The sequence below is a fragment of the Strigops habroptila genome, chromosome 1 (assembly GCF_004027225.2).
Source record: "Strigops habroptila isolate Jane chromosome 1, bStrHab1.2.pri, whole genome shotgun sequence".
Taxonomy (NCBI): domain Eukaryota; kingdom Metazoa; phylum Chordata; class Aves; order Psittaciformes; family Psittacidae; genus Strigops; species Strigops habroptila.
This window is the reverse complement of record NC_044277.2, coordinates 121,387,804-121,401,852: the sequence shown is the minus strand read 5'-3', so window position 1 is coordinate 121,401,852 and position 14,049 is coordinate 121,387,804. Positions and strand designations below refer to the sequence as shown.

The following is a 14,049-nucleotide window of genomic DNA, read 5'->3' as shown; positions in this document are numbered from 1 at the left end:
GAAAGAAAACAATACAAAACCCCCAAACAACGAGGGATGCAAAGGCAATCACTCACCACTTTGCACCAGCAGACTGATGCCTAGCCAGTTGCTGAGCAGCAGCTGCTTTGGAAATCATCAAAACGTAATCAACTTGTTAGTTTCCCACAGAAAATTAGTAGAAATTATGCACAGCCACAACTCCTATGGCAACACGAGGCATTAATACAACCATAATGATGACATTGTTACAACAACAGTTCATTATCTACTGCATTGTTGATTATAGTAGCCATCCCTGATGTAGTTGACATAATGGTTGCTTTAATGGTACATAAATCAGACCAGTAATGACATGCAACAGCTTTGTCTGTAGCACATCTGCTCTTTCGTTCCTCTTTTTATTTTTTTTTAAAAACAACACACTGCATTTCAGTAAACATGTAAAAGAAAAGTTAGGAAAAGCATGTCAGTCTTACCTCAGAACTGTAATCTTCTACTGTGGTGGAAATTTCACTTTCTGGCTAAAATAAAATATTAAAATATTTACAACGATGGCACACTAAAAATATTACACATTTTCCATCTGTTTCTGAGAATTCAGACAATACTTGAAAATATTAAGGTACACATGAATTTGATTAGAATATATATATAAAAATATAAAAGTATCTAGTGAAGGTCACCTTCACTTCCTTCCAATGTCAGCTTTAAAAAAGAAAAAGTTACTTTGCTGTTCAACAATGATCATGGAAACATTACCTGACAGAGTCTTCGACTGAAAATACAACCTACAGGTACAAAACAGTATTTTGGAAATGTAACTTATAATTTATTTGGTTTGGGGTTTTTTTTTGGTTTTGTTAAGAAATAAGTAGTACCAAGAAAAGGACTTTTTTCTGATAGATCAGTTTTACCAGATTAAGAATTTTGCTGGCTTAAGAACATAATCATATATAGAATGTCATTTTCATACATACAACACTTTTTACATTGACTAGAATTTTAAAACAAATTCTCATACTCTCCTCCAGCTTCCATGGAAAACAAGAAAAGTAAAAGTGATCAGGACAAACAAGGACAAAGACTCCAGTCTTGTGATCTAATGAATTAGAGCAATTAAAGGAACAAAGCCTTAACAAACTAAGCATAAATATGCCACGGAAAATGCCTGAATTAAATACAGAGTATCTTGATGAACTACATAAAATGTATCGGGTTTGAGAACCAAAATGTTAGTAGGAAAATATGCAAAATATTCAAATTATCTTTGTAAGGTGTGCTATCAGGGAATAAAGTAAGTACCCTTTTGAAGTCGAAAAGTGTAATTTTGAGTTAAAACTACTTTAGCGAAAATGAAGTGGGTTTTTCAAAATTCATTTAACACATCAGCCAGCCTCACACTGAATCAGCATCCATTTTACACTGAATTCTGTCAGGCTAATTTTCAAAGGAACATAGTTGATTTTGCACCAGTAGACATAAGCAAAATTTGCCACTGTCAACTTTGTTTTGTATTTTGCTTTTTTTAAAGAAATCTGCCACTCAGACCTACTGGTGATCTGCTTTTTTTATAACCCTGTCATCATCAATTCTGTATATTCTGAATCCAATATATAGCTCCACAATGTAATCAACCTAAAAAAAAGGGTATTATTTTATGTAAAGAGTGCACAAAACTAACTTAAAATATCAATGTAGAAGCTAAAATTCATACAGTGCATATGACTAAAAATTAAAAAGGTCCACCCTTAAAATAAGCCACAAACCTACAGGGTGATAAAAGTGTTTCTGCTATGGAATGCACAATTAAAAATATTTATTTTACATAAATATATTTTTATTCAGATTTTGTATACTTATAGGTACACTTGTATATATATACATATACACACACACAAATTATACATATTTTTTGTACTTATATCCTTGGTCTAGGACAAAGTCCTTTGGAAGGAATAAAATCAGGAAACCCCGCATTATTATTTATTCTCCTAATACAGATAAAAAGATGTATGGCCATATGATCCTACAAGTTTTCATAATTTGTTCCAATTCAGAAGACTTCGCAAAGAAAGATTAGAAGTATTCCTATAAATTTACATATTTAATTAGATGTAATGACTTCAAGTTTTTTATATAGTGCATGAAATACAGGCACTTCTCCAACATGCAAAAAAGAGGAAGTAATCTGATGTCTTACACAGATCTTCCTTGTAATGTTTTTGAATTTTACAAGAAACATGATAAATTAATGCTTTCTACTAGGTTGGAAACATTGTACTAGAATGTTTTCTACTAGATAAATGAATGTAACCTATTAGGTTTATCCTAGGATAAACTAAACCTAGTAGATAATGATAGTAAAAGACAAAGAACTTGCAGATTGAAGCTTAGGCTACAGTGAGAAAATATTAATTCTCAAAGTGATTACCAAAAATAATTCTATTTTTTAAATTATATTTTTGCCCTATGTAAGATTTTTTTAAAAAATTACTATATTGCTGGTCCTTTTTGAATACCAAAGTAAAAAAAACCTATAATAATTTTAAATAAATTATCAAAACCTATACTGCTCCATCAGTTTAGGTGTGCAATATCTGTTAGCAGCATAAATAATCTTTCTAAAATATCTCCTTCAACCCTGTATCTAAATAGTTTTTTGGCTGTTAAGACCTAGTATTTTAGCCAAGAGATTTATTGAAGGTAAGTAGAGAAAGATGGCCAAACGAACTTGAATTAAATGGCTCTATCTTCTGTGCTCGGCATTCATCCATACCTTGCTAAAAATCACTTAAAAAGACTTAAATCCTATGAGCTCACAGATTAGATTCCAGCACTGTCCTGGTTTCAGCTGTAAAGGGGTTGTTTTCTTTCTTCTCCCTAGTAGCTGGTGCAGTGCTGTGTTTTGGCTTCAGTCTGAGAACAATGCTGATAACACCCTGGTGTTTTGGTCGTTGCTAAGTAGTGCTTACCCTGATCAAGGACTTTTCAGTCTCTCAGGAGCTGCCAGTGAGGAGGGGCACAAGAAGCCAGGAGGGAGCAGAGACAGGACACCTGACCCAAACTAGCCAAAGGGGTATTCCATATCACAGCACGTCATGCCCTGCTTATAAACAGGGGGGAAGTCACAGGACTGATCCCTACTTGGGCTGGGCTGGGTATAGATTGGCAGGTGGTGAGCAATTGTATCATGCATCACTTGTGTTTATTGTTTTCTTTTCCTTTTCTCCTTTTAGTTTTATATTCTCTCCCCTTGTTATTTCTCTTATCATTATTATTATTGGTGGTAGCAGTAGTGGTTTTGTATTACACTTTAGTTACTGGACTGTTCTTATCTCAACCCATGGGAGTTACATTCTTCAATTCTCCTCCCCATCCTTCTGGGAGTGGGGGGAGGAAGAAGGGGGGGAGTGAGAGAGCAGCTGCGAGTGGTTCCAAGTTACCAGTTGGGCTTAAACCACGACAGTTCTTTGTGGCGTCCAATGTGGGGCTCGACGGGTTGAGATAATGACAGATCTGACGAGAGTGTGTCTAATCGTATTTGTGATAAGCATTCACTGTTTTGGATTAATAGTCACTCGTCACAATGTTGATTTATTTGCTCTCAGAGTTTTTGCGCCTGGTCCCAGAGTTTCTTTATGTCGCACCTTACTTGCAGCCAGTATTTGCTGTTTTAGTGTTTATCGGCTTTGGGGCCTGGGCTAAGGTTCTCATTTCGTCATACTTTATGATAATGGCTTGTGATAAAATAGAATTATTGATCATGAAACTCATCCAGTATGCGTTGTCAGTGCAGCCATCACCCCCATACTTCGGGAGGCATGTAATGGGAATTGTTAACAATTACACCTCTTCCCCCCCCACCCCCGAGTGCCAACCTATGGAGAACACATCCTCTCACACCTTCTGCATCCCAACCATCTATTTACAGTAGTGTTTGAGAATTTAAAAGAGTACCCTTGAAACCAATCTGCTCCTTTTGCTAAGAACCATCATTTTATTGAATATGGTTCAGGTCTTGTTTAAGTTTAGACAATTATCTAAGAATACCACCAAGAGTCACGAGTGGCAGGTGTATGGGATCATATGGGTAAGTACCTAGGCCAGAGGGCACCCCCAGTGCTTTGCAACTTCACCCCTGAACAAGTGCAAAATCTGGAAAAACTAGTAAAACATTTGGAAAAAGCAGGCTGTCATCCTAGCAATACTAGAGTGGTACAAATAATCTTAACGTGCTGGTGCCTGGCCTATGCCTACAAAGCCCTGCTCAACCCTATCCAGTACCCTCAAGGGGAAAAAGACATCTCTGGATCTGATGGCAAAGCAACAGATACCGTGGCTAGTCCGTCCCCAACAACAAGCACAGCAGCTATGCCAACTCTGACAAAAGATACTACAGCCACTCCAACCCCAGTGACAGACACTGCAGCCACTCCAACCCCAGTGACAGACACTGCAGCCACTCCAACCCCAGTGACAGACACTGCAGTTGAACTAAAGGACCAATCCTTGCTGCTATCAGTTGCCCCTATAAGCAAGAGGAAATGGAAATGAAAAACAACTCGTGCAGTGAAGGAAGACAAAGACTCAATGCATGAACTAGAGGGGGTGACATCAGAATAAGAGGAATTACTACAGGAATCAGAGGAAGAGGTAATTTCTCAATTCCTGTCCTTGACCGAGCTGTCAAATATGTGAAAAGATTTCACCCGTCTTCCAGGGGAGCACATCGTCACCTGGTTGCTCCAATGCTGGGACAATGGGGCCAACAGTCTTGAACTAGAGGGTAAGGAAGCCAGGTAGCTGAGATCACTTGCTAGGGAAGGGGTAATTGACAAAGCGATTGCGAGAGAAACGAATCCTCTCAGCCTTTGGAGGTGGCTCTTATTAAACTGTGAAAGAAAGGTATCCCTACAAAGATGATGCTATATGTCACCCAGGCAAATGGCCCACAATAGAGAAAGGCCTCCAGTACCTGAGGGAGTTAGCTGTTCTAGAGATGATCTATTTTAAGTCAGATGCTGGGGATACACCCATAGATCCAGATGAAGTAGAATGTACACGACCCATGTGGTGGAAATATACTTATTTTTTCAAATCCTCTACCTTACTGTACATCCCAGAATATCTCTTCTCTAGTCAAAGCCTTTGATTGCTCTTTGCTATCACAGGAATGCCTTACCCACATTCGCCACCTACACCTCTTCTCACTGAGGCATCCTCTCTGTTTGACTATACTGTTTATGTTTCCATATTTCTGTCACTTTCCTTCTTTAGTTCTTCTCAAGAATCCCACCCAGTGTCTCCTTCTTACTCTGTTTCTGTTCCTTGCCTGACAAATCTCAAGCACTAGCAAGTGAAGTTAAAGTTTACAGCTCCATGTCCATGTTTGCATTATCTACTTGAGTAAACAGTTAAGCTATTCTAAAACTATTACCAAACAGCTTTGTCCCGTGAAAAACAGAGGACGAGTTACTAATCCAACCTTAGTCAATTAACAGGTATTCTTCATCACAGAACTCTGAACTTTTCTTTTCTAAGAAGCTTTGTATAATAGCTTTTACTACCCAGGTGACTCAAGGATAATTTTACTGTGCCACAGGTTAATTTCTTTTGCTTTCCTGGCATTAGTATATTTTTGCAAAGCAGTCTGCTCCAATGCATCACTTTGAGACTTCCCAGAGAAGGCGATCTCAGCAATTATTTACCCTTGAAGCATTTTTTTCTTTCTTCCATTTTTAGTTGCAGGAAGTCATACAAAGAAGCAATCCTAAACCCAAGAGTTTCATTGATCCAGTTAGTTTCCTGGGCTGTCTCTTCTAGATTATTTTTACTTCTATGTGGAAAAAGACACTATGGATGTTAAGACCAAAAGATATCAGGGTGCAACAGAACAAACACAAAAAACAAAAGCAACTAGAAACTCAACATATTATTATCTTTGTGAGACCAAGACAAAAAGCATTTAACATGAAACAAGTTAAGACTCAGAAACTTTAACCAGGAAACACGAACTAGCATTTCTCTAATAAATCTTGTAAATAAACTGTTCCTCTGACAGAGGAACCTTATAGAAATCAGAAGTAAGTTCAGACAGAAGGTGAGATGAAATGGATAAGGATAGTAGAACACAATGATAGTTCTTCCAGAGTTCTTCCAATTAGTTTCTGTAATTTGCAGGATTACAGGGTGATGGAGGAACCCACCTTGAAGAAAATGAAGGAGGAAAAAAAAGAAAAAAAAAGGGATGACTCAAAAAATAACTTTGAATTCTCTACATAAACCTTTGCCCTCTGTGAAAAGGAACTCCACTAACTTCAGATGGGGAATAAGCTCCCAGAGGAGTACTCTACTTTACTTTTCTGTTACTCATATTGAGTAAGAGAACTCTGTTAATTGTATTCGGACATACCAATTCCACAGGGGACTAAAAAGTCATGCCAGAAAAACTGCAAGGAGATAAACTTTTACCCCCAAAACTACCACAAAAGACCTTAGTCAAGATTTTTAGATAGATAGGCAACATAATCACATATTCTGAGTCTATTTTGTGGTACAGAAAGAACAATTCTAGACATGAATTCCAGTAAAAGATTAAGTAAGTGGTCTCATACTAGAAAAACTGCAGGGAAATAAACTCCTATCCACAAAACTACTACAAAAGAGCCCTGACAGGGTTTTTAGATAGATAAGCAATAGTCGGATGTTCCAAGTCTATTTTGTGGTACAGAAAGAACAATTCTAAACATGAATTCCAGTAAAAGACAAAATAAGTAATTGGAATCAAAATTTATCTAGAAAATATTCCTGCATAATGCCTCCGGTAATCTTGCCCTACTCTCCTGACACAGCAGCCTACGAAGATTTAATGCTGGGTGAAAACGCAAACAGCTTAAAGAGACTGTCTGTAATTCTCCATTGCAGAGATTAGCCTGAAACTGCCTATTACACTGGCTGCCATTTCAACTAAGCAAGCTCTAATCCAATTACTGTAATACAGGCTCTCTGTCCAAGTCATTGCACTTCTGAAGACTAAAACCAGTAAGTTATGCGATTCATTGAAACTCTTAGAATTTTTCCTCTTCTATTAATACTGCATAGATAGAGACTTTAGCAAGCATCTTCCAACTCCAAAATACCCATTACTTATTTAACACGAAGAAGCAGGCTGCATACAACATGAAACAAAGGAAAATGCTTTCCCAGTTGGGAGCAGCTTTTTTTGGTGGAAGCAAGAACTGTTTCAGAAGTCACTAAGATGTGAGTATTTCAGGAGAGCTAAATCACAAATACACACTAATCACCATGCTTATTCTTTCAAAGCTACATTTAAAAAGCTAACCAACCAAACAAAATCTCAACAAATGAAAAAACCCCAAATGCACCTCTACTTTTATTTATTTAAATGTAAGATTATGTCTTTTGGGAATAAGGCAGACCTCAGAAAAATCATACCCAATCTTCAGAATGTAACTATGTGTATAATGTTTAGCAATTGCAGTGCAGATACTTTTCCCATTTGTACTGTTAGCCCTCAGAGATCAATACAGGCTACTACGACTAACCTGATTTAATTAGACCTGCTTTGAGCACGGGATTGGACTAGATGACCTTGGAAATCCCTTTCAACCTAAATTATTCTACGATTTTGTACTTTACCCTCTTTCTCCAATTGTAGTAGAGGTATTTATCCTGACAGAGCAAGTATACCAGTAGAGTTGATCTGTAACATGCAATAATGATGTACTTCAAAATATATTTGGTTAAGAAAGTTTCTTCAGACAGTTATAATATTTATTTAGACTATAATGTTAAAAAAACCTCTTAAGCGATACCCTCTAAACAGCTCTCTGCCCTCACAGTCCTCTTGCCTTAGTTGTAGATAACCTGCTGCATTTCATGAAGTACGCCTTTGTCTTTTCCTAAAAAGCAAAAGACGACTCATCTTCACCTATGGAAACTGTCCTTCTGGTATTAAATACTCATTAAAAAAATTTTACCTCCTTCAGGAAAAGCTGAGTTGAACAGACAGATTTACTGAGTTAGTACAAACAGTTTTGAAGCCCTAATATGACTCTTCGAAGTTTGAAAAGCTACATATTAAAGGCACGTATCCTTAAAGTTCAGAATACCTAGTGAACTGATAGACTGTAGGTTTAACGTTGTAAAATAAATGGATCAATGACTTTACAAGTTTTTATTCAGATGTGTGATTTAGTCTGCTCCTCCACTAGGTTAACCTTCTTTTTTGTGTGTTAAAAACCCCACAAATGCAAGAAATTTTTAAAAAGTGTAATTTTTCTACTACTTCTTAGCTGCTGGAAATGAGATAATGGAGCCAAAGTAGTTACAAATGGTCTATCCTAGCACAGGACAAAATGCAGAGCATTCATCTGTTCTACATCTCTCAGAAAAGACTAAATTCACCTGCACAGAGCTGGGAATCTGCATCGAGCTGATTGTTCAGAATACCACTCATGTCCTTTTAGAAGCACTCCTTTTGCAAATGGAATAAGCTATTCTGCAAATACATCAACATCTCCTGTCCCCCATACCTGGAAAAACATATTACATTACATGAATTCATGTTCATGCAGAACTGAACTGGAATGCCAGAGTATATCACACAGGGCATCTTGCAACCTTCCCAGAGCATGTACTTTCAGCCACTAGTAGTCAGGATTGTATTTCATTGAGTAGTAAAAGTAGAGTATCTGTTTATCAGTCTCTTAAGCCATCCAATTCTAAGTAGTGTTTTCTAAATTTATTCCTTCTCCCTATTAACCAGAAAGGCTCAAATTACATTATGAATACATGAAAGATGCTTAGTTTTGTATTTTGCTATAGCCATAGTTGCAGTGATCAAAAATCCAATTTGTAAACTTTTAATAAAACACAACGCATAAAAACAAGCAATAAAATAAAACCATTTTTCACCTATTTAGGAAGTATAGCAGTACCAACAAACTTTCCATAATCTACAGTACACTGACTACCACAGAAAACACAAAGCCAGAAGGCAGGTAGAAAGCGCCTTCTCTAAGGAGAAGGACATACTACAGACAGGCACGGAAGGCAAGGAAATAAAATAATGTTCAAAATATTGTATAATTCCTTTATTCCCACTCTCAAAATTAATGGACTATTTTGCTCCCCCAAAAGTAACTTTCATTTACAGTTTTGTTTTGTTAAAGTTTTGTTTACAGCCTGAAACTAACTTACCTCAATGGTGTAAGTCTGGCTGTGTTTGATTATTTCTCCACTATGCAAAGTCCTGATAGTAGCAAAGTCAGCAGTGGCAGCTGCTCCCCTTCGGCTGCTGCACGTGGATGCTTCATCACCTCGAGACCGCTCAGTATCAAACCCATCTTGTAGTGATTCTTCATCTTTGATGTGTGCTGTTTTCTTCTTCTTTTTCTGCTTCTTTGATCCATTCTGACCATCAGTTTGAGCCTTCCGCTGCCTAAATTGGGCAAGCTGTATAAAAGACAAAATCTTGTTAAAGGTGAAAGTTTTCCTCTTTATTACTAATGACATCCTCTGTAAATGCTTTCCAGCTATTCTACATAAACCTTCAAACTAATCACTCCTGAAACAAGCTGGAAGTTAATGCTGCATATCCGAGACATACTCAGGCTTCCTGTTTACATAGTTTGTTTTAAAAAGAAGTCAAATATAAAACAATGATGTATTAATGAATTCCTTTTCAGTTTCATACTAGCAAGTTACTGTTCCACAAACCGATACCTAGAAATCAAACCTTCCAAAGGTAATGGTACAAATGTCATTATAAAGGACAAATGCAATGAAATAACCTCTGATTTTTAATTTTCATAGTAATAAATACCTCAAAAATCAATTTACAGAAATTACTTTTAAAATTTTTATACCAGAGACAGATAAAGCAAACCTTTCTTTCAGCAAGTACCATATAGAGCTTTTTTTAAAAGTTTATGTTAGAACTCAAAAAGCAGATCAAGTTCCGGAAAACATCATAAAGAAATAGTGAAATGCATACTGAGGGAAAAGTCTAGAAACAAACAGTAAGCAAATTACAAGATACACTACCTTGTAGCAAAACATGCTGATGAACAAAAAGTCACAGGTGAGCCAGGCACACAGTTGAAAAACCAATTAGTATGTAAGCTATTCAAATACTGTAAGACACTGCCTTTTGAAGAGATTACCACTTTTAATCACTTCATAGTGGTTTACACAGGAAAATCCATTTAAAATATTTTTTTTCTTAACAAGAACAGAATTTCTGTTCAAATAAGAAAAACAGGCAGAGCAGCTTTTACCAATTAGACTGAATTAAATTAAAACTGAAAACTAAACAGATGCTACCAATAAAATCTGGTATCAAAAATCATTATTTTCCAATTGAAGAGTCCAACATTAATTAAGTGCCACAATATGTTTTAGAAATGTAGCTCCAACATAAGTATAAAGCATTCTAATAAAGACCCTAAAGCTTTAAATACTTTTTACATCAACTACGACCAAATATCGTGATTTTTTAACAAATCTGCTGTAATTTTAAGAGAAAGCTATAGGAAAGATAGCATTGTTTGCTCAGGATATTCACCAATCGAGAAAGCCAGGCTTCCATCCAACCTCTTCAGCAACACCCAAACCAAGCAGGACACACAGATCCCCTTTCCCAGTCACCATTCAGCTACAGTGAGAGCCGTCACTTGAAGTGCTCTCTAGTTCTCATCTGGCCCCAGATAGCTGAGAAACCCCAATCTAAATAAACGCATCACTGATGGATCAGTTCTGACTTCTGGCTGGTTTATGCTTTTATCCCTTTATCTGTATTTCTTCGTGACTTTCTTCAGCCTACTCTCCATTCTCAGGACAACTGACAGCTTGGCATATGGCTCCTGCTCTGTTTACAGGAGGAGGACCTGAAGATTTGCTAAGCCAAATACACCCACCTACATATTTAATACCTACTTCCTCTCTACTCTACGTCTCTAATTCAACTTCATGAATTATTTGTTATTTTTTAAATAGGTAAATAACTTTCATTATTTCACAAAAAAATCTATTAAATCCACAAATTCTGAACAGAGCAAGAAAGGATAGTCTCCTCCTGACTTCAAAGTTTAAGGAAAAAACACCCCACAAACAACAAAACTATAAATTTAGCTTCTCAAAAATGGGAAGGGTGAAAGTCCCAGTTGCCTCCCCACATTACTACATTCTCCTAAAACTGTATATTTACCTCAACAAAATATTTTCAATTTATCCAGAGAGAAGCAGAATTTGCCCAAATGCCACAAGGACAGGAAGCAAACAACCTGACTTCAAGTGTAACTACTGGAGATTTTGCCTTTTTTACTTTTAAATAACAAAAGACATGTAGTGCTACTGGTTAAGAACTTTCTTCCCCAACTTGACTGAAACCTTGTGTAATGGAAAGTTAAGCTGGCTTTTTTTTAAAGCAGCTTTACAGTCTTTATTTGTCTACAAAATTAGATGTGTAGCTCAAGGATAAGTGAATTACTCCATGTCTCTCCTCAAGTATTTTTCAAATTTTAGCTGAAGCACCAGATTATGCCAGATTCCTTTCCTTTCCAAATTGTCGACTTTAACTTCTTCGGAATTAACTATATTCTACCATGGCAGTTATAAGCAGACCTTTTTCTCCCTGCTTAAACATTGATGAAGATGGGCACATATGAAAACTAACTGCATGTGCAGATTAAACTCTTATTTTTTTGTGTTACACAAGTCCTCAACTGACAATTTCTGTATCAGCATCTAGTATTTTGGAAATAACTACACTATTAGAGATTAGTGGTGGATGCATGAGCAAATCATAGACTTCATCCTCTGCACATTCACATATACACAGAACTGTCCAGCTACTAATGCAATGTGGCTTCAAATCGTCATTTGTAATCTAATTTAAAAAAACCAACCAAAACCCAAACAAAACAACAAAAACAAACCAAAAACCCCCCAAGAAATAATCAATAAAACAAACCAGAAGTGAGAGAAGCAACATAACAAAAAGCTACTGCTGACCAAATACACTCTGCGATGCTCACATCAAGACAGGGGAGTCTCAGCATGCTAATTCCTTCAAAAAATGGGACTCAGGAACTAGAGTCGAGGAGGATCTATCTACATTTCAATGACAAGCAGGAAAAAGTCCACCAGTAGTCATGGGAACTATGGAAAACAGATTTTCTAGAATTAAAACTTTAATTAAAAATGCTTTCAGATTTTGTATTTCCAGAAAAATGGTTTTTCCAGTCTGTACAAAATGTGTAACAAATACAAGCTAATATAACTATACATTCTTTTACCCTGTCTTCCAGGCACATCAGCTTGATAATGCCAAAACTAAGTCTGCGGAGAACTTAACACTGCTTCTGTCAGTTCTGAATCTGCAGTTTTGCAACTATACAATGTCAAGACTCTGCTGAGTTACAAAAGTTGCAAGCAAGAACAAAAGACAAAAACAGGAGTTACTAACAGAAGAAGAAGAATCCAAAACCAGAAGCTGAAGGACACTCAGAACAGGCTCTCTGCATTGATCTGCCTTCAAGAAGCAATAAAGAATGAGCCCGTTAGCCTGGAAAAGCATCAGGAACATAGTCAGCCATGATGCAACTTTACCATAGGCTTAAGCACATCTGAAAACCAGTCTGAAGCAAGTCATTCTAGACATTGCCTCTTATAAACAGGAAAACACTTACTGAAAGTCACAAGACTACAACAGAGCAACATGCAGAAAAGTAATGGGTATACTTTTCAAAATCATTTCCTACAGTAAAGTAACAATTGAATAGAACATAGCTATTTAGAGGATAACTTCCTTCTGCATATGAATCCCAAACCAATGTACTAGCCCCAATCCCACATCACAGACTTACACCAAAATTACAGGCACCTGGTACATCATTACTTAGCTGTTAAATGCTGATATCCTCCAACTGTCAGAAAGTCAGAAAAGCAGAGGAGAATCAACTGCTATTAGGAACTAAATACCCTTGAGACAGAAGGGAACTAACTTGCGGAGTGGTGGGGATTACTTGTGTAAACCACATCAACTGTCATACTTAATGTACTGCTACAATTGCAACAGCAGCAGTATTTATTCATTCAGCTATCTTCAGCACGTTCTGACCCTTGGCCATCATGCTAGCCATCTAGATGGCTGGGATGTGCTGTGCATCAATTAATTTCAGATATGGTCTGACTGAACTATTTCTAAAGTAGAAGTGAATGTTTAAATAAAATTTGGCTCCAAGAGATTGCAAAACTTTATCACCAGTTAAGCATTTAAAAAAATACATAAAACAAAACAAAACTGAACAAAAGCCACAACACTTAATCAATGCCCATACAGCAGCACAAAAAAATACTGAAGAAATCCATGAAAATTAAGTTACATTTATAAAGCATCAGTAGCTATATTTTTACTTCACAAACACATTAAGATCCATTTAAAATTGGATGCTACCTTATGATTGCTTATTATTCCTTATTAATATTCACAATGTATTATATGTGGATGGTCTCATTCTCAGATGTAAAATTCAGATAGTTAACAGGAATTGAAATTGCTCAGTGCCTCTGAAGAAGGTTGTTATGAGATAAGACAAACAATATTTGCTGTACTTATTGTTTAAAAAAAACACTTCTCATTGCCAAGACAAGAAGTTTATAGGTAGCACATCCTGCTGCTGTACAGTTACACTTCATGTATCTGTACACAAATATTATTGGCTTCAAATTTTAACTTAGTAACACCAAATGGTTACATCTCAGAATCAGTCCTCCATAGGCACCTCTTACAGAAAGAGCAGGGTCTGTTCATCTCTCACAGTTCCTTGTAAGTCCAAAATCTCTATTTCTTTTTTTAACTCATATTTAAAGCAGCAGCATAGCGGGATGAGTCATGAACTTACAGACTGACAACAAAAAGAAACCTCAGAGAAGCTGCTACAAGCAACTAATTATTGTTTTTAATTTCTCCACTGCTCAGTAAAAGCATGAATGAAGATCAACATCGTGGTCTTCTATATTTGTCTTTCAAAACATGTTCCA

At 36.6% G+C, this 14,049-nt stretch overlaps 1 protein-coding gene across 10 annotated transcripts in view; it reads right to left on the bottom strand.

Moving 5' to 3' along the window:
• Positions 1-14,049, bottom strand: part of AKAP9 (A-kinase anchoring protein 9) — a 113,519-nt gene that overhangs the window by 80,068 nt on the left and 19,402 nt on the right. For 9 of the 10 annotated variants that reach the window (XM_030497162.1, XM_030497421.2, XM_030497596.1 and 6 more), the window contains exons 2-3: positions 9,205-9,459; positions 459-503 (exon numbers count right to left, since the gene is read on the bottom strand). In XM_030497162.1, coding sequence (XP_030353022.1) covers positions 459-503; positions 9,205-9,459 — 300 coding nt within the window. The remainder of the gene's footprint in view (positions 1-458; positions 504-9,204; positions 9,460-14,049) is intronic. The other variant, XM_030497843.1, reaches the window with a different exon arrangement.